The sequence below is a fragment of the Pelophylax lessonae genome (assembly GCF_965119305.1).
Source record: "Pelophylax lessonae genome assembly, chromosome: 10".
Classification (NCBI taxonomy): Eukaryota; Metazoa; Chordata; class Amphibia; order Anura; family Ranidae; genus Pelophylax; species Pelophylax lessonae.
Window position 1 is genome coordinate 55,103,448 of NC_138777.1, and position 23,851 is coordinate 55,127,298.

The 23,851-nt window shown below is 43.5% G+C and overlaps 1 protein-coding gene across 1 annotated transcript in view; it reads left to right on the plus strand.

The window, feature by feature from the left end:
• LOC309565683 (solute carrier family 13 member 1-like) overlaps positions 1 to 23,851 on the plus strand; it is a 69,758-nt gene that overhangs the window by 45,303 nt on the left and 604 nt on the right. The window contains exons 8-15 of the mRNA XM_082270654.1: positions 1,789 to 1,937; positions 5,321 to 5,440; positions 7,826 to 7,924; positions 8,921 to 9,022; positions 12,802 to 12,902; positions 13,741 to 13,868; positions 18,691 to 18,852; positions 23,290 to 23,427. Of these exons, the coding sequence (XP_082126780.1) occupies positions 1,789 to 1,937; positions 5,321 to 5,440; positions 7,826 to 7,924; positions 8,921 to 9,022; positions 12,802 to 12,902; positions 13,741 to 13,868; positions 18,691 to 18,852; positions 23,290 to 23,427 (999 nt within the window). The remainder of the gene's footprint in view (positions 1 to 1,788; positions 1,938 to 5,320; positions 5,441 to 7,825; positions 7,925 to 8,920; positions 9,023 to 12,801; positions 12,903 to 13,740; positions 13,869 to 18,690; positions 18,853 to 23,289; positions 23,428 to 23,851) is intronic.

The following is a 23,851-nucleotide window of genomic DNA, read 5'->3' on the forward strand; positions in this document are numbered from 1 at the left end:
CTGTGACCCAGGGGCCGAATTTGGCCCTTTCCTTGTCTTTATCTGGCCCTTGGAGCACTATTCCACCAACTTATGCCAATGATGGGACACCATTCCTCCAACTGACATCATTGATGGCACTATTTCTCCCATTGATACCAACAATGGGGCCTTCTTCCTCCCATTAAAACCTATGATGGGGCATTTTTTATGCCCACTGATGCTGAGGCATTTTCTGCTCCCACATTCTACCCCCCCCCCTTTAAAGTTTGAAGGACAGTAAACTGGCCCTTTGGTTAGGAAATTTGGAGACCCCCTGCTCTAGAGCTCTTCTCATGTTATGCACTAGTGGAACTCTAAAGTAGCTTTTTATGCAACTTTTAGTATTTATATCTTTGCTTTCCTAAAGTGGAACCAGTAGATGTTTCCCAAGCTAGAATGAAGACTGTTGGTTTCTGCAGAAATATATACAATTATTTTACCAAAAATAGTTTCCATTTTTTTGTCTGATGGGGCAGGGTCCTCTTCAGGGTCTTGGGGCAGATCATGCTTCTTCCTGCATAGAGCCTGTCTTCATCCCTGCATTTCTATAGTGGACATATGCTTTTCCCTGTGTAAAGCAAAAGGATTAGGCCCTCCACATGGGGCGATCTCTGCCAGGAGTCCGCTTTCTCAGCTGTTGATCTGTCCACTGATCCCCGCTGAGCAGGCGGATGACTGATCTGTGTCCGCTCTGCTTACACAGTTTGGACACAACCCATTCTCCTCTATGGGCGGTCGGATGTAAATGGATCACCTGTTCTTTTACACCCGACTGTCATCTGATCCAATCTGGCCAGATGGAGGGGAACAATTTCCCATCTGTCTGTTGTTAGCGGATCAGATTGGATGTAAGCTGGAGTAAACTGACACAGGTCTGTTTACACCCACCGTTTTTCAGGCGGACCCAGTCGGACTGTTAGTGTGCAAAGGCCCTTGCTTTTAGAGCCCGAGTTGTTGGCCATTGGGCTTGAGTCAATTACATCAGTTTGAGACTTTTCAGAATTCATTGACAGTTGCAGTTGACCTCCTTCTGACCTGCTTGTGACTTGCTTCTAGTTCAGATGCATTCCCATAGACTTGTATGGAAATGAAAAACCTGTCTAAAAGCCCAATGACATAGGTCCTAAAGTCAGACACCCCACATAATTTAAATCTTACCTTTGCTGCCCTGTCACTAGGAGGGAGAAAGGAAGCTCTGTGTAAGCTCTCAGTCTGGCCCAACCAGAGTTTGCACAAAGCTGTTGTCTGTCTCAATGACAGCATAGGGCCAATCACAATCACCAACATCATAGCTGTCTTACTATAGAAAGGGGAACAAGTCACATGCTTCACCATACCAGCAAGTATTTCTGTTTACTTCCAGTGGAAAATTAATATGTGGGAATTTGAAAAGAATGTGAATCTATGCAGGAATGTATGCAGATTTCTTAGAGTTTTCAAGTTTACCAACGTAGGCTGGTGCTGCTAAACTTGGCCTTTGGCATCTAGGCTTCAGTTACTTCTGGACACGAAAGGGTGAGGGCAAGAAAAGATTAGTGGCATTTAAAAAGAGAGAAAATGCACTAAATATATATTTGTATTCAAATAATTTCAAGGTCTATTTCATGCTGAAAGATTCTTCACCTATGCAAAAGTTATTTGAGTTGGTTATTTTGTTGGGAAAATTATCAGATGGTAAAATAGGAAATCTTATCAAACTGAAATGTTTGTGCCGAGTACAATATTCATGTATCTTTCATTGCTTGCTTTCTTTGTTTGTCTCCACAGTCTAAATCTGGTCGCTTCTACCGAACTAAGCGCGATCACATGATGTGCAAAGCCTTCTCTCTGGGCATCGCATATTCGTCAACCATTGGTGGGATGGCCACGCTCACAGGAACTTCCACCAATCTCATATTTATTGAACAGTTTGAAACGTAAGTAATTGGGTCACATGACCAGCAGCTGTGCGTTCCATGGTCTTTTGCTTCATAGAACACATTAGAGCAGGGTTTCTCAACCAGGGTTCCTCCTGAGGTTGCTGGGGGTTCCTTGAAAAATGAGAAATTTCTGCCTCTCAGCTAGGTTTCCAATGACACCATTGTTCCTTTTAGCTCTCTGTAAGGGGGTAATTCTTCCCAATGATGACAAGAGTAAGGAGCATTCTTCCCACTGACTGTCACACTAATGTGTCATGAGTTGTAGATTTTTAATTTTTAGCAGGGGTTCCCCAAGACCAGAAATTTATTTCAAGGGTTCCTCTGTGTTGAAAAGTTTGCTGAAGGCTGCACTAGGGGGTTCATTTACTAAAGGCAAATAGACTGTGTACTTTGCAAAGTGCAGATTCTCCTGAGCTTAGTACATGAGGTTAGGCTTCACTTTGCAAAGGCTACCCAATCATGTGAAAGGAAGAAAAAAAAAAACAGCATTTTTGCTTGAAAATGATTGGATGATGGAAGTCAACAGAGTTTCTGCTCATTTACTAAGCTCTGGAGCAACTGCACTTTGCAAATTGCACTGTCTTTTTCCCTTTAGTAAATCAAACCTAGGTCTCCTGTATTACCCGGTCTGACAAAGGATGCTAACCAGATTGGTCTTGTATAATGAAAAGAAGAAACTGATCTGTTCTTATTGGGTCTTTTGTCCTCTAGCCACTTTACCACCGGAGGATTTTGCTGTCTTAGGTCTGGGCCACTTTTTGCGATTCGGCACTGTGCGAATTTAACTGACAATTGCGATGCCGTACCCAAACTAAATTTATGTCCTTTTTTTTCCCACAAACAGAGCTTTCTTTTGGTGGTATTTGATCACCTGTGCGATTTTTACTTTTTGCGCTATAAACAAAAAAAGAGCGTAAATTTTGAAAAAATAACAATATTTTTCACATTTTTTTATATGAAATTCCGGCCCCAAAAAAATGTAAAAATCTAAATTTTTTTAAATTTTTGGCCAATTTGTTTTCTGCTACCTATGTTTGGTAAAAAAAATCACAATAAGCGTATTTTGATTGGTTTGCGCAAAAGTTATTGCGTTTACTAACTAAGGGAAAGATTTCTGTCATTTTTGGTGGTTTTTTTTTTTAAAGAGTAATGGCGGCGATCTGCGATTTTTTTTTTTTTTGCGGGACTGCGACATTGCGGCGGACAGATCGGACCCTTGACTGACATTTTTGACACTTTTGGGGGTACCAGTGACATTTCTACAGTAATCAGTGCTATACATATGCACTGTTACTGTAAAAATGACACTTGCAGGGAAGGGGTTAATTTTATTGGAGAGGGAGGGGTTAATGTATGCCTGGTGCTTACTAACATGTGTGGGGGGAGGTGACTGAGTGACACAGGGACAGATCGCATGTTCAGCTATGCTGAACCCTGCAATCTGTCACTGTTTGTCACTTAGGAGATCCGCCCGCTTTGTTTACACAAGCGGGCGGATCTCCAAACTAGATTCCACGACGATTGGGGAGGAGCAGCGGCGATCGCCGCTGCTCCTCCCCTGGCCCGACTCCCGCTGTGACTGAAAACAGCGGGATCGAGCCTCCGGCGGCGCGCGAGCACTGCCCACAAGGGGAGGAGTCCAGCGACGTAGGTCTACGTCGCTGGGCGGAATCAAGCCACTTTGCCGCAGTACAGTCCCAGTGACTGGTCGGCAAGTGGTTAAGGCTAATGGGCATTAGTCAAAAAATAACTAACTTATATGTATTAATACATTGCATCAACAATACTATAAAAATAAAACGGAGCTAAATACTGCACATACTGTAAAATAAATTGAATAGTCAAGCCTGAACATATCACAACAGTAATGGGCCTCAATAATGGCTAGAGCAGCACATCATGGCCAGATTTTGGTGGCCATATGCCTTATGCAACTGTAGTACTTCTTGGTCAGCGTAATGTTTAAATGTGATCAGCATAAATTGTTAGATTTGAATGCTTAATTACTGTCTGAACAAAGTGTGATGGAAGTGTGTTCAGTTAGGGCTTGTTTAAATGGGTAGCTGGGGGCAGTAAAACACACATAGTTGAGCCATATATTTACCACTCCCCCGCCGTTCCCCCTTAAAGTGTTTGTAAACCTCAGACATGTAACAGAATTGAAACACGAACATATCCTTCTCTATAGTATGTACCTGTCTCAATTAAGAGCACTAAGGGGGAGATTTACTCAAACTAGAGCCCTCAGAATCTTGTGCAGCTGTGCACGATAGCCAATCAGCTTCTAACTTCAACTTGTTGAATTAAGCTTTCACAACAAAACCTGGAAGTTGAGTGGTTTCTTTGCACAACTGCACCAGATTTTGCACGCTCCAGTTTTAGTTAATTTCTCTCTAGGCCCTTGTTCACATTGGAGCGACTTGTCATGCGATTTGACAGATCAAATCGCATGACAAGTCACGCCCTATTGTTGGCAATGACAATGTTCAAATTGGTGCGACGCCGACTTTGCAGTGCTGCATTGATTTGAAAAAGTAGTTCCTGCACTACTTTGGCGATTTTGAGTGCAACTTGCATAGATATCTGTGCATGAAGCCGCACAGATGTCTTCAAAGTCACACCTGAAGTCGCACTGAAATGGGGCCTTAAATGCGATTTCAGATATAGTCACATGATTTCAAGGCCACATTTAATGTGAATGAGGGCTGAGTGTCATTTCTGTCTGCTGCTTAGGTCCTCTGCTATCAGCATGAGTCACTTCTGACAAGTTTTCCTGACACCAAGAGAAAATAGGTGATAGGGTAGGGATCTCCAGCTGATTGACAGCCTCTGTTTCTGTTGGGGGGGGGGGGGTGTCCCTCCATTTAGCTGCTGTAACTGCAGTTCTACTCAACTTTTTTTTTTTTTTTTGGACAGCTCAGACAAGCTTCATAAATTCTGGATTTTGAACAAATGTAGAGAAGAAAAGACTACAAATAAACAGATGCATCTTATGTAGGAGGATTTGTTTCATCTTTGTGTAGGGCAGTCACCTTCACTGGGTATATGTAAGGTTTTACAACCACTTTAAGATGCAAACGCAGCGGCTAGGGGCGTTCACATGTTGTGATGCCATGCTTGGTGGTAGCAGCAGGAATGAAATCCTCTGTAGCATTCGGCTGAATGCGACCCATTCAAATGAGAAGTAACCACCCTTCAGTGGTTTTCCTTTCAAAATGCACTTACCCTTAAAAATCAAGCCCTCCTCTCCTTATTTTGGTTGGGTTCTTCTCTATTTCATTATTGTAGGGGGTGTAATGAGATGTACAATGAAATACCAGCTCTAATATGATATGAACGTGTATGTATTAATTTCTTCTGTCCTTTCCATCTTCATGCAGTCGTTACCCTGGCTGTCAGTTTGTGAATTTCGGTTCCTGGATCGCCTTCTCATTTCCTATTGCATTCATCATCCTGATATTTACCTGGATGTGGATCGCTTGGTTATTCCTGGGTTTCAGGTAAGGGGAAAATTGGCTTATTGAACTTTGTCATTTTTCCTGTCCTCTTCTCCTGCTACTTGTAGGAGGTGATCAGGACTTGGGAGGACAAAGAGGACGAGGTGCTGGATGATGTGTTTTTTTTTTGTGTGTTTCCTCGCTATGGATGCTAATAATATATAGCTGCTGCCCCCACTTAAACAATCTACTGTGGTAGTGTCTAATAATTTGCAAAAAGGAGTGGGTTTTGGCACTGCTTTATTCATACCTCATAATGTTAGACTAAATATGTCATGTATTAATCGTGCTGGATGGGACTTTCATCTGGAGCAACTGGCCCATTAGTACCATAGGATGACCAATGTGCAGGACCTCTGACTCTTTGGAAACCTCTCATGTGGAAAGTATAGAGACTCTGTGAATGCTCGTTTGCTTGACTGTCATGCGGATCCTTCGGCTTTGAATGGCCTAGAACAAGTTTTGAGTGCTGGCTACTTTTTTACTGGTCAGTGACTCAGAGCCAGTGACAGTCAAGCAACCAGCATATTCAGGAGGATGTCGGAAATGGCAACCCATATATTGCTTGCATGACAAGTGCCCTTTCATTCTGTTTAAACAACGTGAGCCTCATTTATTGTGGGTACATTCCACCCTGATGACTTTAAGGAATATGTAAACCCAACATTTTATATTCCTGATATATGCCTGCCGTACCATGTACTTGTATGAAAAAGCATCCTGTTCTCTTTGTATTACTTAATTTGGGTGAAATCCCTGGTGTTCCTGCCAGTCACCCCCCCAGCTATTCAAATTGAAGATCAGTGTGCTGCTGTTTCTCCGCCCCCCCCCCCCCCCCCCCGCTCCTATGCATTTGAGAATAGGGAATGTGATCACTTATCAAAAAACATTATAAATACCTTTTTTTAACTTTTTTAGATCTATACACAGATGGTTTTCCTTCTATTTCTATTATAGACTGGATCGGTTGTTTTACAAGGTGATCACTTACAACTGCCTTAACACCTTTAAGACCGCCCGCCGCAGGCTGCCTCTCCTGCGCGAACTGACTTAGACCTACTTGGCAGCGGGGATGCCGATGCATGGGGCCGGCGGGACCTGTGATCGCTCCCCACTGAGAGAGGACGGTCGGTTGTTGTACTCTCTGAAATGATCACAGAGCGCCTGTGATCCTTCTATATAGAATCACAGGTCTCTATGATCATTTCACAAGCCCATCGCCCATAGAGTAATGCCTCGTACACACGCAACGATTGTTGGCCGACCGATCGGCCGTCTTTTGTCCAGTGTTGTTGTGTTGGTTGAAATGTGCTCTAGACTGCACACGAATTTTATCGGCCAACAAAAACCAACTTCAGAAGTGATGTTATGCTCTGGTTTACTTTTCGTGTGTTTTTTCTTCTCTGAGCATGCCCAGTCTTGATCATCACATTTTTGTCTGCCGAAATCTGTACTGACTGAAGAACAATCGGCCGTTCTGTTGACGGCCAACAAAAATTTTATAGCCTGCACACCAGATTTTGTTCGGCCGAAAAGTCGCAGTCGGTTGTCGGAAGCATCATACTAACAAGCCGACAATCGGCCGATCGGACGTTTGCCGAAAATTCACGGCCAACAAACGTTGCGTGTGTACGAGGCTTTAGAAAACACTCCCCTAGGCTCACACTTAACCCCTTGATCACCCCTAGGTTAACCCCTTCCCTGCCAATGTCATTATTACAGTAACAAGGCATTTTTTAGCACTGATTACTGTAGTAATGTCACTGGTACCCCCAAAAGTGTAAAAAATGTTAGTCAGGGGTCCGATCTGTCCGCCGCAGTCCCGCAAAAAAAAATCGCAGATCTCCGCCAATACTAGTAAAAAAAAAAAATATATAAAATGACAAATCTTTCCCCTAGTTTGTAGACGCAATACATTTTGCAGAAACTAATTAAAATACGCTTATTGTGGTTTTTTTTTTCCCCAAAAATATGTAGCAGAATACAAATTGGCCTAAAAGAATGAAAAATTAGGATTTTAAATTTTCTTTGGAGAATATTATACAGCAGAATGTGAAAAATAGTTTTTTTTTTTTTCTCAGAATCGTCGCTATTTTTTTGTTCATAGCGCAAAAAATAAGAGTTGAGAAGGAACCAAAGAACAGCCATATTTTAGCCCTGTAGAGTAGTAAGCAGAGCCTGCGTATGTAACAATCACATCACATCAATTATAATGCATGTACATGCATTATAATTGAAAAACCATGTTTTTTAAATGTTAGCATACAGTGATAAAGTGTACATCAAGCTGAACTTTTACATTTAAATCTTAAAAAAATAAAAAATAACCCTGTTTTTCGAGTTTATACAAAGTCAATACAAAAAGTTTACTCTATGTTATTTTTCCAGTCTAAAAGATATTCAGTGCTGTCGAAAATCGAAATCTTCTACGGAAGATGACTCGAGGAAGATTTTGAGACAAGAATATGAAAAGCTGGGTCCCTTAAGGTATTTTTTTTATGGCAACTCAAGTGATACAAATAACCAGATACCTTTTTTGATACTGAATTATGCTGAAGATGAAATAATTTTAGTGTGAATATTTAAAAAGCCCATGTAAATCCTCCAGTGAGGAGGCTGGATTTCTCTCACATCTTGCTAGGCAAAATGAGAAATGAGAGGCTTTTTCATCATATCCATGAACTCCTGTGGATAAAGCAATATGCTGTCAATCTAAAGGGCTGTGGGCAGAGCTAGGCATGGCTATTTATTAATGGGAATAATAATGATGCCAGCATCTAAGCAGCTACAGCAGCAACAAGGGTGACAGTGATCGTACTGTGTAAGCAAGAGTTATGTTGTCCTATCTTAAGCCCCATACACACGTAGCGATCGTCGGCTGAACGATCGGCCGTCTTTTGTCCAGGGCTGTCGTGTCTGTTGAAAACTGCACACGAATTTTGTCGGCCAACAGCAGCCGACTGCAGAAGTGATGTCATGTGATGGTTAACTTTCCGTGTGTTTTTTCTTCTCTGAGCATGCCCAGTCTTGCAAATCTGCTGATTGTCGGCCAAATTCTGTACTGACTGGCGAACAATCGGCCGTTCTGGTGTTGGCCAACAAAAATTTTAATGCCTGCACGACAGATTCTGTTCGGCCGAAAATGCGCTGTCGGCTGTCGGAAGCATCATACTAACAAGCCTACAATCGGCTGATCGGTCGTCAGCCGAATATTTACGGCCGACAATCGGTACGTGTGTACGGGGCTTTAGTAAGTGCCGATTCAATGGTTCTGCCTACAGGATCAACAGGTATTTACAAAATGTTCCAGAGAAATAGAGAGCCCAGTCTAAGTGGGCAGCCTACACAGCATGTGTTATTTTATAGTTTGACCATAGTTCTCTAATTTTATAATTCCAGGTCCTTACCATGATGCTGTTTTGTTAATGGGGAACATCTGTTTTCTCAAGATCTGACAATAAATGTTATTTTATTTCCTTGCAGCTACCAGGAGGTTGTAACGCTCACAATCTTCATGTTAATGGCCTTGTCTTGGTTCACCCGGGATCCCGGATTTGTCCCAGGTTGGGATTCACTGTTTGGACTGTGAGTTGTGCTAGGTGGATAACACAATTTTTTATGATTTCTGTCACCGATCTTTAATTTGATGTACACCTCATGAATGTTTATCTACATAATCGGGGACATTTATCAAATATGTCACACAGCAAGGGCAAGCTTACCAGAAGCAGCAAGACAGATTATAGGACAGATTTACCATAAGGTTGCAGCCTGATTAATTAATTCCCCCCCCCTGGCTGCTATAAAATACTGTGACAGACTAAACCTGTGCCTGAGCACTTCTTAAAGCAAAACTAAAGTTCTCCATACTTAAAGCGGTTGTAAACCCTAAAATAAAAAAAACCTGCAATACAAAGGCATAATGAGCTAGTATGCATCGCTTACTAGCCCATTATGTGTAACTTACCTTAGAACGAAGCCCCGACACGGACCCCCGGACATCACTGCGGGCGCTGCCATGATCCCTCGCCGTCTCTTCCAGGTTCGGCGGCTCCGGCGCGGTGACTGGCCGGAAGAGACGGCTCCGGTGCGATGATTGGCCGGAGCCGCGATGACGATTTTCTGGCAAGCTCCCGGCAAATAAATTGAAGGTCTCCCCGGACCTTCAGAGCGCATGCGCCGCTCGCGCGAGCGGCTGCATGCACTGTAAATATCTCCTAAACCATGCCGGTTTAGGAGATATTATTTGTACCTACAGGTAAGCCTTATTATAGGCTTACCTGTAGGTAAAAGTGTCAAAAAGCGGGATACTACCGCCTTAAGTCTGCTTCAACTGTCAGACGCCGGTGAGGTTGCTCACGGGTGCTGGCATATTCTCCCTGTCTTTTTCTGGGTTCCAGTCTTTGGCCATCTTGATTAGCTGGTGCGGGATGATCTCACTCTCACGCATGTGCAGGAGTGCAGTCCTCCCAGCACACAGGTACTGTGCCAGAATTTAAACTAAGCTACGCATGCGCAGCTCAGTGTACGTTCTGCAGAAGACTGTGAGCAGGCAGGTAGATTAATTTTATTGCAGAAGAGACATGCATGATCTAGGCTGATCAATGCAGCTCAACACACATAGTATAAACAAGCTCTTAATGAGGAAGTAAACTTCCTTCTTTACGCTTTACCTATAGGTAAGCCTATGATAAGGCTTACCTATAGGTAGTGTAAATATCTCCTAAACATGCACCGTTTAGGAGATATTTACTGTACATGCAGCCAGTGACATCACTGGCGCATTTGCTCTGAAGGGACGGCCGCCTGTGCCATTTCTTCAGAGCCCTGTGCTGTGCCCAGGGGCTCCAGCGCACAGGTAAAGATTGATGCTTTCTCCAGTGATGACATCGCATCTCTGGGATGCTTTGTTTTGAGGTACAGTATCTCACAAAAGTGAGTACACCCCTCACATTTTTGTAAATAATTTATATCTTTTCATTCGACAACACTGAAGAAATGACACTTTGCTACAATGTAAAGTAGTGAGTGTACAGCTTGTATAACAGTGTAAATTTGCTGCTCTCTCAAAATAACTCAACACACAGCCATTAATGTCCAAACCGCTGGCAACAAAAGTGAGTACACCCCTAAGTGAAAATGTCCTAATTGGGCCCAATTAGCCATTTTCCCTCTCCAGTGTCATGTGACTCGTTAGTGTTACAAGGTCTCAGGTGTGAATGGGGAGCCGGTGTGTTCATTTTGGTGTTATCGCTCTCACTCTCTCATACTGGTCACTGAAAGTTCAACATGGCACCTCATGGCAAAGAAGGATCTGAAAAAAAGAATTTTTGCTCTACATAAAGATGGCCTAGGCTATAAGAAGATGGCCAGGACCCTGAAACTGAGCTGCAGCACGGTGGCCAAGACCATACAGCGGTTTAACAGGACAGGTTCCACTCAGAACAGGCCTCGCCATGGTCAACCAAAGAAGTTGAGTGCACTTGCTTAGCGCCATATGTAGAGGTTGTCTTTAGAAAATAGACGTATGAGTGCTGCCAGCATTGCTGCAGAGGTTGAAGGGGTGGGGGGTCAGCCTGTCAGTGCTCAAACCATACGCCGCACACTGCATCAAATTGGTCTCATGGCTGTCGTCCCAGAAGGAAGCCTCTTCTAAAGATGATGCACAAGAAAACCCGCAAACAGTTTGCTGAAGACAAGCAGACTAAGGACACGGATTACTGGAACCATATCCTGAGGTCTGATGAGACCAAGATAAACTTATTTGGTTCAGATGGTGTCAAGCGTGTGTGGCGGCAATCAGGGGAGGAGTACAAAGTCAAGTGTGTCTTGCCTGCAGTCAAGCATGGTGGTGGGAGTGTTATGATCTGGGGCTGCATGAGTGCTGCCGGCACTGGAGAGCTACAGCTCGAGGGAACCATGAATGCCAACATGTACTGTGACATACTAAAGCAGAGCATGATCCCCTCCCTTCAGAGACTGGGCTGCAGGGCCGTATTCCAACATAACGACCCCAAACACACCTCCAAGGCGACCACTGCCTTGCTAAAGAAGCTGAGGGTAAAGGTAATGGATTAGCCAGGCATGTTTCCAGACCTAAACACTATTGAGCATCTGTGGGGCACCCTCAAATGAATGGTGGAGGAGCGTAAGATCTTTAACATCCACCAGCTCCGTGATGTCGTCATGGAGGAGTGGAAGAGGACTCCAGTGGCCACCTGTGAAGCTCTGGTGAACTCCATGCCCAAGAAGGTTAAAGCAGTGCTGGAAAATAATGGGGGGCCACACAAAATATTGACACTTTTGTTGCCAGCGGTTTAGACATTGATGGTTATGTGTTGAATTATATTGAGGGGACAACAAATGTATACTTTTATACAAGTTGTACACTCACTATGACATATCCCCCAACCCAGTTTTCCCATATAAGATACAGTAGATGAATTGAGGCTTTCAATAACCATAATGAAGCCTCATGCTAAAGTACACACAATACTGTATGTATTTTCCCTCTCATGCATGTGAGCCCTCCGGTTCTGTTGATTTGGCAGTTTGCACAGATGTTTGCTTACATTCTTCACATGATAGGTGTGTTTATCAAAGTGTTACCTGTAGACATAAGCAGATCCAGAAAAAACTTTCATTGATTTCAGCTGGTTCACTCTGGGCGCTCGATCCCGCCAGGAAGCTGACACTGCAGTCCGCTAATCACAGGCAGTGAGACATTTCCCGTTCTACAGCTGCACAGATCTGGAAATGTCTAAGTGCCTGCGATTAGTGGAGTGAAGTGTTGGCTTCCTGGCGGGATTGGGCACGTGTAAAATCGAGCATGCCCGAGCCCATCTCTACTGGTAAAGTGGTGCAAAGAACAAATGACTAATTGAAGAAGCAGAGGACATGCAGTAGTATGATCATGTCCCAAGCGTTGAGGGTTTCTCACCCTGTAACCCCCTGTGCATTTAAAAGCTGAATCCCAAGTTTTATCCTATCAAAGGATGGATGGGCTTCAGATGGAAAGTCCACTACTGCTTGGACGTGACCTGATAAATCCTTCATGTAGAGTAAGTTTTACCAGTATACGAATAAAGCTGGGTGAATTTGAATCTTTACTGGCATAGCAACTTCTTTTTTGCTTCTCACTAATAGAATCCAGATTATTCCCTTCCATCCTTCTAAACACTACTTTACAAACCTACTTTACATAATGACGTCTGAAATCCTGAAATCTGACTGCATTCTATTGGCAACACAAACCTTTCCTGTAATGGAGTTAGTATGTAGACCCCCCCCCAGGAGATTTTCTTGCAGTGATATAACATTTTGTGCATTACGATTTAACTTTTTTTATGCCTTTCCTTTACCAGGAAAGGGTATAAGACGGATGCTACCTCAGCTATTCTCTTTGGATTTCTGTTATTTATTATACCTGGACGCAAGCCCAGCTGGCTGCGCTGTAGATCAAGAGGTAAGTTGTATATAGCTGTATTCCAGGCCTCTGGCTATTAAGCTTTGCATGCAAGTCGGTTTCAAGCAACACTCCAAGATAGACTTGGACGTGGTTATTATGAGCATATGTATGCAAATGTCCTGTTTGAATTGGACTGTCACGTAAAGCAAAGCTCCACGCATAAGGGGGAGCTCCGCTTGTTTGCTTCCTTTTCCCCTCTGCTGCCACATTTGGCACCTTTCAGGGGGGGGAGGTTACCTGTCAAAACCGGGTATCCGCTCCCACTTCTGGAATTACGGCAATCTATGAAATTTCCGGCCTCTCCTCCACCCCCCTGCCTTCTGGGAGACACACAGGTCCTAGAAGACAGCGGGACCATTCTGAAAACGCAGGGCAACTCGCACATGCGCAGTAGGAAGCAGGCTGTGAAGCCGCAAGAAGCTTCCGCCTGCACCTGGAGCAGATGGATGGCTTGGCTTCGAGTGCCGACATCGCGGGTTCCCTGGTCAGGTGAGTGTCCTTATATGAAAAGTCAGCAGCTACAGTATTTGTTGCTGCTGACTTTTTTTTTTTACAGGCTGGAACTTCTCTTTAGGACGACTTATTCATGTGAGTGCCAGTCTACACCTCTGGCCTCTGTTGGCTATAGTGAGAAGGGATTCAGAACATCTATTACGTTTGGTCTGATGTTTCAATATAGTACATGCGTCCCATTTGTGGGTCGCAGCCCCACCCATTCCTGCTAAACCACCTCTGCTGGTGCTGTGTTGTTGCTGATTTTAATGACCTAAAATGTGTTTTTGGTTTCATTACCATTTCCTTTATATCTACAATGTCCTTTGTTTTATTATTCTAGAAAAGTCTAAGCCTTCCCAGTCTGGGGAGTCCACACCGATGATCACCTGGAAAGAGTTTGAGGAATGTATACCTTGGCATATCGTCATATTGGTTGGAGGGGGTTTTGCCTTGGCTAAAGGATGTGAAGTAAGTCATCCCCATGTATCGTCAGTAACTCAGAATTCTGTTTTTATCATAACATTAGAAACAGCGGAGCTGGGGATCTTGCAGTAAATTTCTTCATCCCACATGGGATGTCTGTCTGACGAGCTGCTTGCCGATTTCTCTTTTGTAAATACATAAATGAAAGAGCTGTTGAAATAAAACCCTTTCCAGCCATCCTACTTATAGTGCAGGTTAGAAAATTTAGGTTGACCCTTGTTTGACTCTTTAACCACTTAAGCCCCGCAAGATTTTACCCCCTTCCTGACCAGGGGGTATTTTGCGATTCGGCACTGCGTGACTTTAACGGACAATTGCGCGGTCGTGCGATGCTGTACCTAAGCGAATTTGACGTCCTTTTTTTCCCACAAACAGAGCTTTCTTTTGGGGGTATTTGATCACCTATGCGATTTTTTGATCATGCGCTATAAACAAAGAAAAAGCGACAATTTTGCAAAAATAACAATATTTTTCACATTTTTTTTATATGAAATTCCCCCCAAAAAAATGTAAAAATCTAAATTTTTTAACATTTTTGGCCAATTTGTTTTATGCTACATATGTTTGGTTAAAAAAAAAATTTCGTGCGGCATTCGGCAAGTGGTTAAGTAATGTCTTTTTTTTTTTTTTGTGCATCATCTTTTAGGATAACAAAAAAATATATAAAAGAGGTCATGGGGCTTTGAGTAAGGCCAACCACTTTACCAAAGTAGATATGTAAAGTACGTACGTTAACAAGTTGGTTAGAGAAATGGAACAGTACAGCGAAAATAAATGCAAAAAAAAAAATTGTGGGATATATTCCTCAGCCTCAGGTAGATACTGATTTCTAGATCTCTTTGGATTATGCTCTTGAAGAAGCGGATAGGGTTCCGCGAAAAGCGTCAGATGCCAAGTGGTTTTATTCATCATGTCTATATCAATCATGTATTTACTTCTTATATATAATATCATGTAATTGTATTATGTATTTACTGTATCTATCATGAATTGTTATATATATCAGTTCTCAAATACATAGATATTTTTTACTTCATGTAGGAATTGTTTTTATTTTTTTGCATTTATTTTCGCTGTACTGTTCTATTTCTCAAAGTCCCATGACCTCTTTTTTATATATTTTTTTGCATACATATTAAGGGATGGAGGGATGGAGGCCCCCCACTGTGGTTGCTGGTTTTAGATCTGTAGCACCCTACAGGTAGGTGCTAGGTAAAGGTATAGTGGGCCGTGTCTGCCTAACTGCAGGGCTGTGATTTATTTAGTCAGGGTGTCATGGCTTCCAGGTGTGCCTGCTGAAGGGGGAGTCTCTCCACTGGCTCCTGTGAGGGGGTTCTCATAGGGCGGTGGAAGAAACCCAATCAGGAGACACATCCAGGCTTGTAACTACCCCAGAAGACAGATTGTGCTGCAAGGGATTCTGGGAGTGGGTATAAGTTTGGGGGTGACACATGACACAATGTCTTTGGCGGGAGCAGAGTCCCAGGATGGAGAGTGCAGCTGTCTCTCCTCCTGTCTGAGGAAGAGGATGTCTCGGGGGGGTCGCCTGAGAATCCAGAGAGTGCTGAGTTGAGCTGAGGGGATCCGGTGTGCCGAGAGCCTGCGGAGAGATTGAGGGGTTCAGTCCCAGGAAAGCCTACACAGGTCATGAGTACTGAGGATTGCCCCTGGGGGTCTGCCAGAGTTGAAGGGGACCACTCCGGAAGAGGTTCTGAGATCCAGTGCCAGCTAGCGGAAATGGGGTACCTAGGTTGAGGACCCTGAAGTTACAGAGGGGGGTACATAGACAGTGAACCCCGAAGGATTCAAGGTTCAAGGTGGCACCTACTATTGGTCCCTGAATTGTACAGAGAGTGTGACAGTTGGGATTTACAGTTCTACAACATACTACCTCGAGCCAGAGCAAGGCGGGAGGGAAGTATTCAGTGACTTGTTGCAGTGTAACAGTGTTAGTGGTTCTACAATTTCACAGTCCTGGATCTTTTGGACTTTAAGTCAAGGATTCAGCACTTCTATTAAGCTACAGAGTATTCTCAGAGTTAGTGAGTGTTGGTTGGCGTCAAGGAAGCGCCAACGGGCATTTTTCAGGAACCAAGTCCAAAGCGTACATAGCTGAAGCCTAAAGGAGTATCCCACTCATTCCCTTCTCCCATCCCCTTTATCTCCAATAAAACCACAAAACCAAGATGCCGGAGTTGTCCATGTCTCAGTCTCTACATCCAGGGCCGCAGCTCGCATGGGGTGGAAAGGTAACCGGTAACAATGGCAGACCAACATCAGGCCACAGGCCTGGAAAACCTGCTACAGATCTTATAGGTTAAAGCTGAACTCTAGACAAACATATAAATATGAAATGCAAATAAGGGAGCTGTTGTAACTGTTTGCCTATGCAGTCCAGAAAAGTATATAGCACTGTTACACAGTACAACTAGGAAAATGAACCCACTTTCTTTATTCTACTAAAAAGAACTCAGTTGTGTCTTCTATCTACTCCTATGCTGCCCTTAGATGGGTGGAAAGCCCAGATGAATTGCAATCCATTTATGGGCACTGTGCTATAGTCTGCAGTGCTGATTAGTGTATTCTAATGGCGGAGAAGCGTCCCCACTGTCAGAATACAATGACACCCTGCAAGTATTTCCCATCCCCCTCGAATGTGTGAATGGGGTCATCGGCTCAGTTTTTTTATTTAACCTGCATGAACAAAAAAATAAAAAACTGACTAATCTATGGCTAGCTTTAGTCTGTTGACTAGGCAGTGCAAGAGACACTGGAGTTGATTTACAAAAGGCAGCTAGACTGTGCACTTTGCAGTTGCACTCTGTTAGAGCAAATGCTCCAGAGCTTAGTAAATGAGCAGAAACTCTTCCATCATCCTATTATGTGCACGCAAAAATGCTGTTTTTTTAATTTTCCTTGCATGTGATTGGGTATTCTTTGCAAAGTGAAGCTTTACCTCATTTATTAAGCTTTGGAGCAACTACACTTGCAGAGTGCAACTACACTTTGAAAAGTGCCATCTATGTGCCTTTAGTAAATCAACCCCACTGTAAAAAGGGAATTGTGGAGGCTGTCAAAACTTTGTGCCTAAATAAAGTGCTTTTGAGTGTTCTTTACCTCCATGCTTGTTCTGGGAATCAAGCCAAAGCTTCAACATGACTACCGGGGTACTAACATTCTCAAAAGCAGTGTTTCAAAATGATGTCCTTTGCGATTCTGATATAACAGAGTCCCTTGAAAGAGGAGCAGCAGCAGATGGATGAGGTCATCTCTCTGCTCAGTCTGCTCTTTCCTCTTATCAGTATTTTCCTTGGTGGCATATTTACCTGCAACAGTGCTCCTGACCATCCATCTCCCTCCATGAATGCTGTTATACACGGCATCAATATTTGGCTTCATTAATTTGTGTATTTTATATCTGCCTCGAGTTTACCTTTTAGGCTCCATGTACACGGGACTTTGTAAATGGCCATTTAGGAGCAGTTGGGCGTTTTTTTCTGAAGCCCCTGAACCCACCTCTATGTTATCTTATCTGTCCATGTACACAGGGTCGTTTACAGTCATTTGCAGGCAGTTGAGTTCAGGGACGTTTTTTGGAACGCAATTATTTGCGTTTGGCGCTTGCGTTTTTCCATTTTAAAGTGGAATCATTTTTTTGACCTCTAGGAACGGTTTTAAACGCAAACGCCCGCTAAACGTGGGTGCAAACGCGACACAACGGACGTATTAAACGTCCTAAAAAAAAAAAAAAATTCCAGCATTCAAGGGACTTTTAACAACGTCCCGTGTACATGGAGCCTAACTCTTGCGTATTTTTCTTTGCACAAATATAACCAGTATACTCAGTGGTGGGATTCAGCCGGTTCGCACCGGTTCCATAGAACCGGTTACTAACTTTCTGCAAGTTCGCAGAACCGGCTGATCCCGGGGAGCAGAGCAGAGCGTGATGGCCGGGGGGGAGCAGAGCAGTGCGCCCCGACCCGCCCATTCTGTGACAATAGCGAATGAAAATTCGCTATTGTCACACGGATCCTCCTCCTGGCCAATCAGGGAGCGGGTCCTCCCGCTTCCTGATTGGCTGAAAGGCAAACCCCCGTGCCATTGGACGAGGAGGCGGGAGGACTGAGGACTTGGAGACGCGGGGAGCCGGGGACTGAAGAGAAGCCGTCCGTGAGGTAAGTGCATGGGTCTCGCGGGGGGATCACTGGCACTCTGCAATGATTGGGGGCAATGCTGTGGCGCTCTGCAATTATTGGGGGCAATGTTGTGGCGCTCTGCAATCATTGGGGGCAATGCTGTGGCGCTCTGCAATCATTGGGGGCAATGCTGTGGCGCTCTGCAGTCATTGGGGGCAATGCTGTGGCACTCTGCAATCATTGGGGGTAATGTTCTGGTCACTGTGCATTGAAAGGGGGCACGCTGGTCTCTCGGCATTGAAAGGGGGGCACGCTGGTCTCTCTGAATTTAAAGGGGGGCACGCTGGTCACTGTGCATTGAAAGGGGGGCACGCTGGTCACTGTGCATTGAAAGGGGGGCACGCTGGTCATTCTGCATTAAAAGGGGGCACGCTGGTCATTCTGCTGGGAAAGTCGGAACTGGTTACTAACATTTTTGAATCCCACCACTGAGTATACTGTATACAGACCATGATTGGCAGCATTTTACTTCTATTCAAATCAGTGGCGCATAATTTGATTGGCTGCTGTGACTTACTGCACTTTTCACATCATTGAACCCATTGTAATGAATGGATAGTAGAATTGTTTAAATAGTACAATGTTCATCTTGTTTTTTTTTCTTGGTTCAGGTCTCTGGCCTTTCAACATGGGTTGGACACAAGATGGAACCTTTAAGCAGCCTGCCTGTCTGGGTGATTGTACTGATCGTTTGTCTACTGGTGACATCTGTTACAGAAGTGGCAAGCAACCCGGCTACTATCACCATATTCCAACCCATCCTTTCTTCTCTGGTATGTCACAAATTCAGAAACGGTGTACAAAATGCGATTTCTAGTGCACCTGTAGATATCAGACAACATTTGCCTGTTTGATTGTCACCTGATCCACCCTTACTATGGTGAAGTCTCCTATCTGTGGGTGGCCCCTGAGCCACTATTGTAAGGAATAAGTGATTGAAGGTTAGAAGCAGAATCTGATTACTACTGCTGTGCTCCTTCCAGTCCCTGCCCCCTTACCCATATATTGGCAACGTTTTATTTCAGAAGAGTGGCACGTTTGTAAAATGCTCTGCCATGCTCTGTTTTCAGGTTGGTTGCTCTTCCATGTTGCTGTTATTTACATGCCAGCTATATTTGTATTAATGTATTGTAAATCAGCCACATTGTTTATTGTACTGCAGTAAAGTAATAGGATTGTGGCTCCATTGGACGCCATGGCAAGCAGTCTAGACTTCCCAGTGTATTAGCGGCAGTGAAAACTGTGGTCATGTGCTGCCACCTGGTGAAACCAGAAAGTATGTTTTTTTTTTTTTTTTTTTTTTTTACAGTCATACACAAGCACTTAAAAGTGTATTGCCACTTCTGCAGTCAAGTTTGAGAAACACCCGCTATATGTTTGTATTACCACAGAACACATAAAAAAATACAAATTTTTACTTTTCTGGTTGTTTTTTTCGGAGCAGGATATACACAGGACTGCAAACTATTCAGAATAATTTCAGAAGGACTTGGTGGGGACAGATTGAGTTTCCTCAGAATAGCATACAATGATGAATCCTAGCCTCAAGATCTTTAACCCCTTGTTAAGACTGGCAGTGTAGAAACCTAGTTTAACCACTTGCCGACCGCCGCAAGTACATATACTGCGGCGGTCAGTCCCTCACAGGCAAAGTGACGTATGGGTACGTCACTAGCCTGTGAGGCTCTGTGGAGCAAGCACGCGCCGCCGGATGTGCGCTCCCGCTCAGTCACGGACCCCCCCCCCCCCCGCGCGTGTGCCCGTCGGACTCGATGTCCGCCGGGCACTCGCGATCGTCCGTGACAGCGGGAGAAAGGCAGGCGGCTAATGTAAACAAGCCGCCTGTCATTCTCCCCTGTGTAAGAATGGTGATCAAACGGTTCTACTATGTAGGACCGTTGATCACTGTTCCTACACTTCAAGCCACAGCCAATCACAGTAAGAATCACGCGCCTAGGGAAACACACCACCCCTCCCTCTCAAATAAAGTTAACCCCTTCACTACCAGTGTCATTTTACAGAAACAGTGCATATGTATAGCACTGATTACTGTAGTAATGTCACTGGTAACCCCAAAAGTGTCAAAAAAGTCAGTCAAGGGTCCGATCTGTCCGCCGCAATGTCGCAGTCCCGCAAAAAAAAACGCAGATCGCCGCCATTACTCGTTAAAAAAAAAAAAAACAACAAAAATGACAAAAATCTTTCCCTTAGTTAGTAAACGCAATAACTTTTGCGCCAACCAATCAAAATACACTTTTTGCGATTTTTTTTTTTTTTTTTTACCAAAAATATGTAGCATAAAACAAATTGGTCTAAAATGTTAAAACATTTTGATTTTTACTTTTTTTGGGGGGGGAATTTCATATCAAAAAATGTGAAAAATATTGTTATTTTTGCAAAATTTACGCTCTTTTTTTGTTTATAGCGAATGATCAAAAAATTGCACAGGTGATCAAATACCACCAAAAGAAAGCTCTGTTTGTGGGGAAAAAAAGGACATCAAATTCGTTTAGGTACAGCGTCGCACGACCGCGCAATTGTCCGTTAAAGTCACACAGTGCCGAATCGCAAAATACCCCCTGGTCAGGAAGGGGGTAAAATCTTCCGGGGCTTAAGTGGTTAAAACTTCTAATGGGGACTGCCAGCACAGTACAGATAGGGTTAATATTTGGTAAACCTTATCTTCACAGCTTCCTCCTTAACATTACAGGGGGAACTGGGTCCCTAATTTAAAGAAGAGCTCTAGTCTGGGCAAATAAATTAAATACTGTAGCTGCTGACTTCTAATATAAGCTCTGTCCAGGAATTCAGCAATGTCAAGCCGATTCTTCACATTGGCTCCGGGTGCAGGCGCCGGCATCGTCACTAAGGGAAACTGTCAGTGAAACCTTCAGGCTTTACAGCCGGTTTCCTACTGTGCATGCGCGAGTTGCTCTACACTTTCTGAATGGTCCTGCCGTCTTCTGGGACTTGTGTGTGTCCCAGAAGGCAGCAGGGGGAAGGAACAAGGGTGTCAAAACAAGGGTGCGAACAAGTGGAGCTTTCCCTTTTGGGTGGAGCTCTGCTTTAAGCAAGTAAAAAATACTTATTGGTTCTAAAGTCTTAATGTTTTTACCTTAATGCATTCTATGCATTAAGGTAATAAAACCTTCTGCACTGAAGCTTCTCCCCCCCTTTTTCTTACTTGAGCCCGATCCGATCCAGTGACATGCCTTCAATCAAATGCTGTGACACGGGAGCGAGGGGCAGGGCCGAGCTGCCCGCTCTGTGTCAATAGGCGCAGGCAGGGAGGCTCGGGCGTTCTCTCAAATTGGATGCAAAAGTGTAAATACACATTAAAGCAGGTCTAAACTCAAGAACAAAAATGTAATGTATTGCGGCTTACCAGTCCTTTAGATGTGGTGGCTGCTATAGTTTTTTTTCCCCCCACTTTTTTTTTTCTATATTTTCACCCAGCCAATAACGCACCTCTTTTTCTCAGGGGACAACACTCTCTCTAACCAAGCTGTAATGATAGAGAAGCAGCATTGTCATCCTACTACAAGACTACAGATCCCCTCCCCTCTCTTCTCCATAACAAGTAGAGGAGGGGATCTGTAGTCCTCAGGTAACTTGGACAATGTAACTGATAGGACCGCAGCGCAGGAAATTACCAGATCACAGGATTTATGGCAGGCGCCAGGTATTTTTTTGCACTTAATGGATAGGACAAAATGCTTTCAGTGGTATATTTAACAGACAAAGCACCAAATAAGAATTTATTGTTGGGGGGGTTACATGCACTTTAACAAATCGTAGGCAATATTTAGGCTGCACAGAGATTTTACAGTGCAGATGAACATGCAGGTGCAATCCACAGCCACCCCAGAGTGCTCCATGAATTCACAAAATCTTCTTTGCTAAGTCTTCTTGACAGGTAAGACTGGTAGCTGTGGATTCTAATCTACAGTCCAGAATGGTATCCCTCACCCTATGGTTATTGTTCTACAAGCCCTGATGAAGGGGGAGTAATGAACCCCTGAAACGCATTGGCTTAAAAATATTTTAAGCCCGTACATACAGCCTGAATATCGGGTGGTATCAGCCGGTTCAGTAGAAACTGGCTGATGTGTATGGCAGCTGGTCCAACAGAATCTGGCCAAATTTCCGTCTTCTGTCGAAGGGACAATGACCGGAAAAGGTCTGCTGATCAGCATCTGATCAGCGCTCTCAGCCAATGGCTGACTGGTGTGTTCTGACGGGGGCGGGGGTTGCCCGGTCTCCCCCCTCTCAGAACACAATAGCTCATCGGGGGAGATGGCTGTACTAACATTGCATAGTTAGTAAAGGATCTCCTCCCGAGTTGCCATTTTTTTTGGGGAAGAGGAATTTATCACAGCAGGAGATCATGGTTGTTGGTGAGCGGCCTCTAGGACCTCTTATCAAATACAACAAATCAGCACAAGGTTCAGTACTCCTATACCACAAAAAAAACAACCTGTGATTGGACATCGAAAGGAGAAGCAGAACCTCTGTCACTCTGATTTCTCCTCTTATCAGCATGCTTCTTGTCAGCACATGCACTGATTGGCTTTTTTATGCTGCTGCTTTTTCTCACACTCCAGCCCTGCTGTATAGGGACTGCAAGAGGGTGATAGCAGGTCAGATTTAGGAACTTAAAATGCTTGCATAAAAAAAAACATGTAAGTATACAAATATTATAGTGGTAGTGGGACTTTAAAGTGTTTATAAAGGCATTTTTTAAAAAATACCAAACATGTTATACTTACTTGCTCTGTGTAATTGTATTGTACAGAGCAGCCTCGATCCTCCTCTTCTTCATGCATGAAGGTAAAAAAAACCCTTCTGCCTTTATAACCACTTTAAGAGTATCAGAATCATTACATAAAAAGAGAAAACAAATTTATATAAAACTTTGTGTATATTTTTGATACAAGACTTGTTTAAAAATGCATATATTTCTAAAAACATGTTTTTCAAATTTTCCACTTGTTTTTAGATATATGTGGCCCCCACTACCACTATATTTTATCTTTGTATGCCTACATTATCAAGGCATATGATGCCTAGCTGGCCCTCCCACAATCCACTTTACTGTTTGTGCTAATGATCTATTATTGATTACATTATTTGTGTCTTCAATATCTGCCTAGAGATTACATTTATCATTAACCTGTACATTTTATATTTTTGTTTTCTTTTGGATAAAGGCTGAAGGAATCGGAGTGAACCCCCTTCTCGTAATTATACCAGCTACAATAAGTGCCTCATGTGCGTTCCTTTTGCCTGTTGCCAATCCTCCAAATGCCATTGTGTTTTCTTATGGCCACTTAACTGTGCCAGACATGGTGAGTAGATCATACCCATTCATTTATGTATTTTTTCTTTTAGAAATGGCGCAAACTCAAACAAATGTTTTCAGGAAAAGAGAAGAATACATATTTTGGTCACTTATACACCACACAGTGCAAAGCACTTCTAAAAGTGGATAACAGAATAACATATTATCTATACATACTGCAACCAACATTTTTAGTGGCAGGCTACTGTAGCTGTAAAAGATGGCTACAACATGCTTTTGTAGATAGAGCTTTGAAGAAATCTGAAGATCCAGCCAGACGCTGTGCACTTATCTTTTTAAATTTGGACTTGCAGAATAAAAACTATTTTTTATATATGTTCCTCAGTAGCCACAAATGATGTAAAACCCACTTTGAGTGCACCAAATTATTTTGCCAACCTATATGTTCTCTTATAAAAGTTGCAGTGACA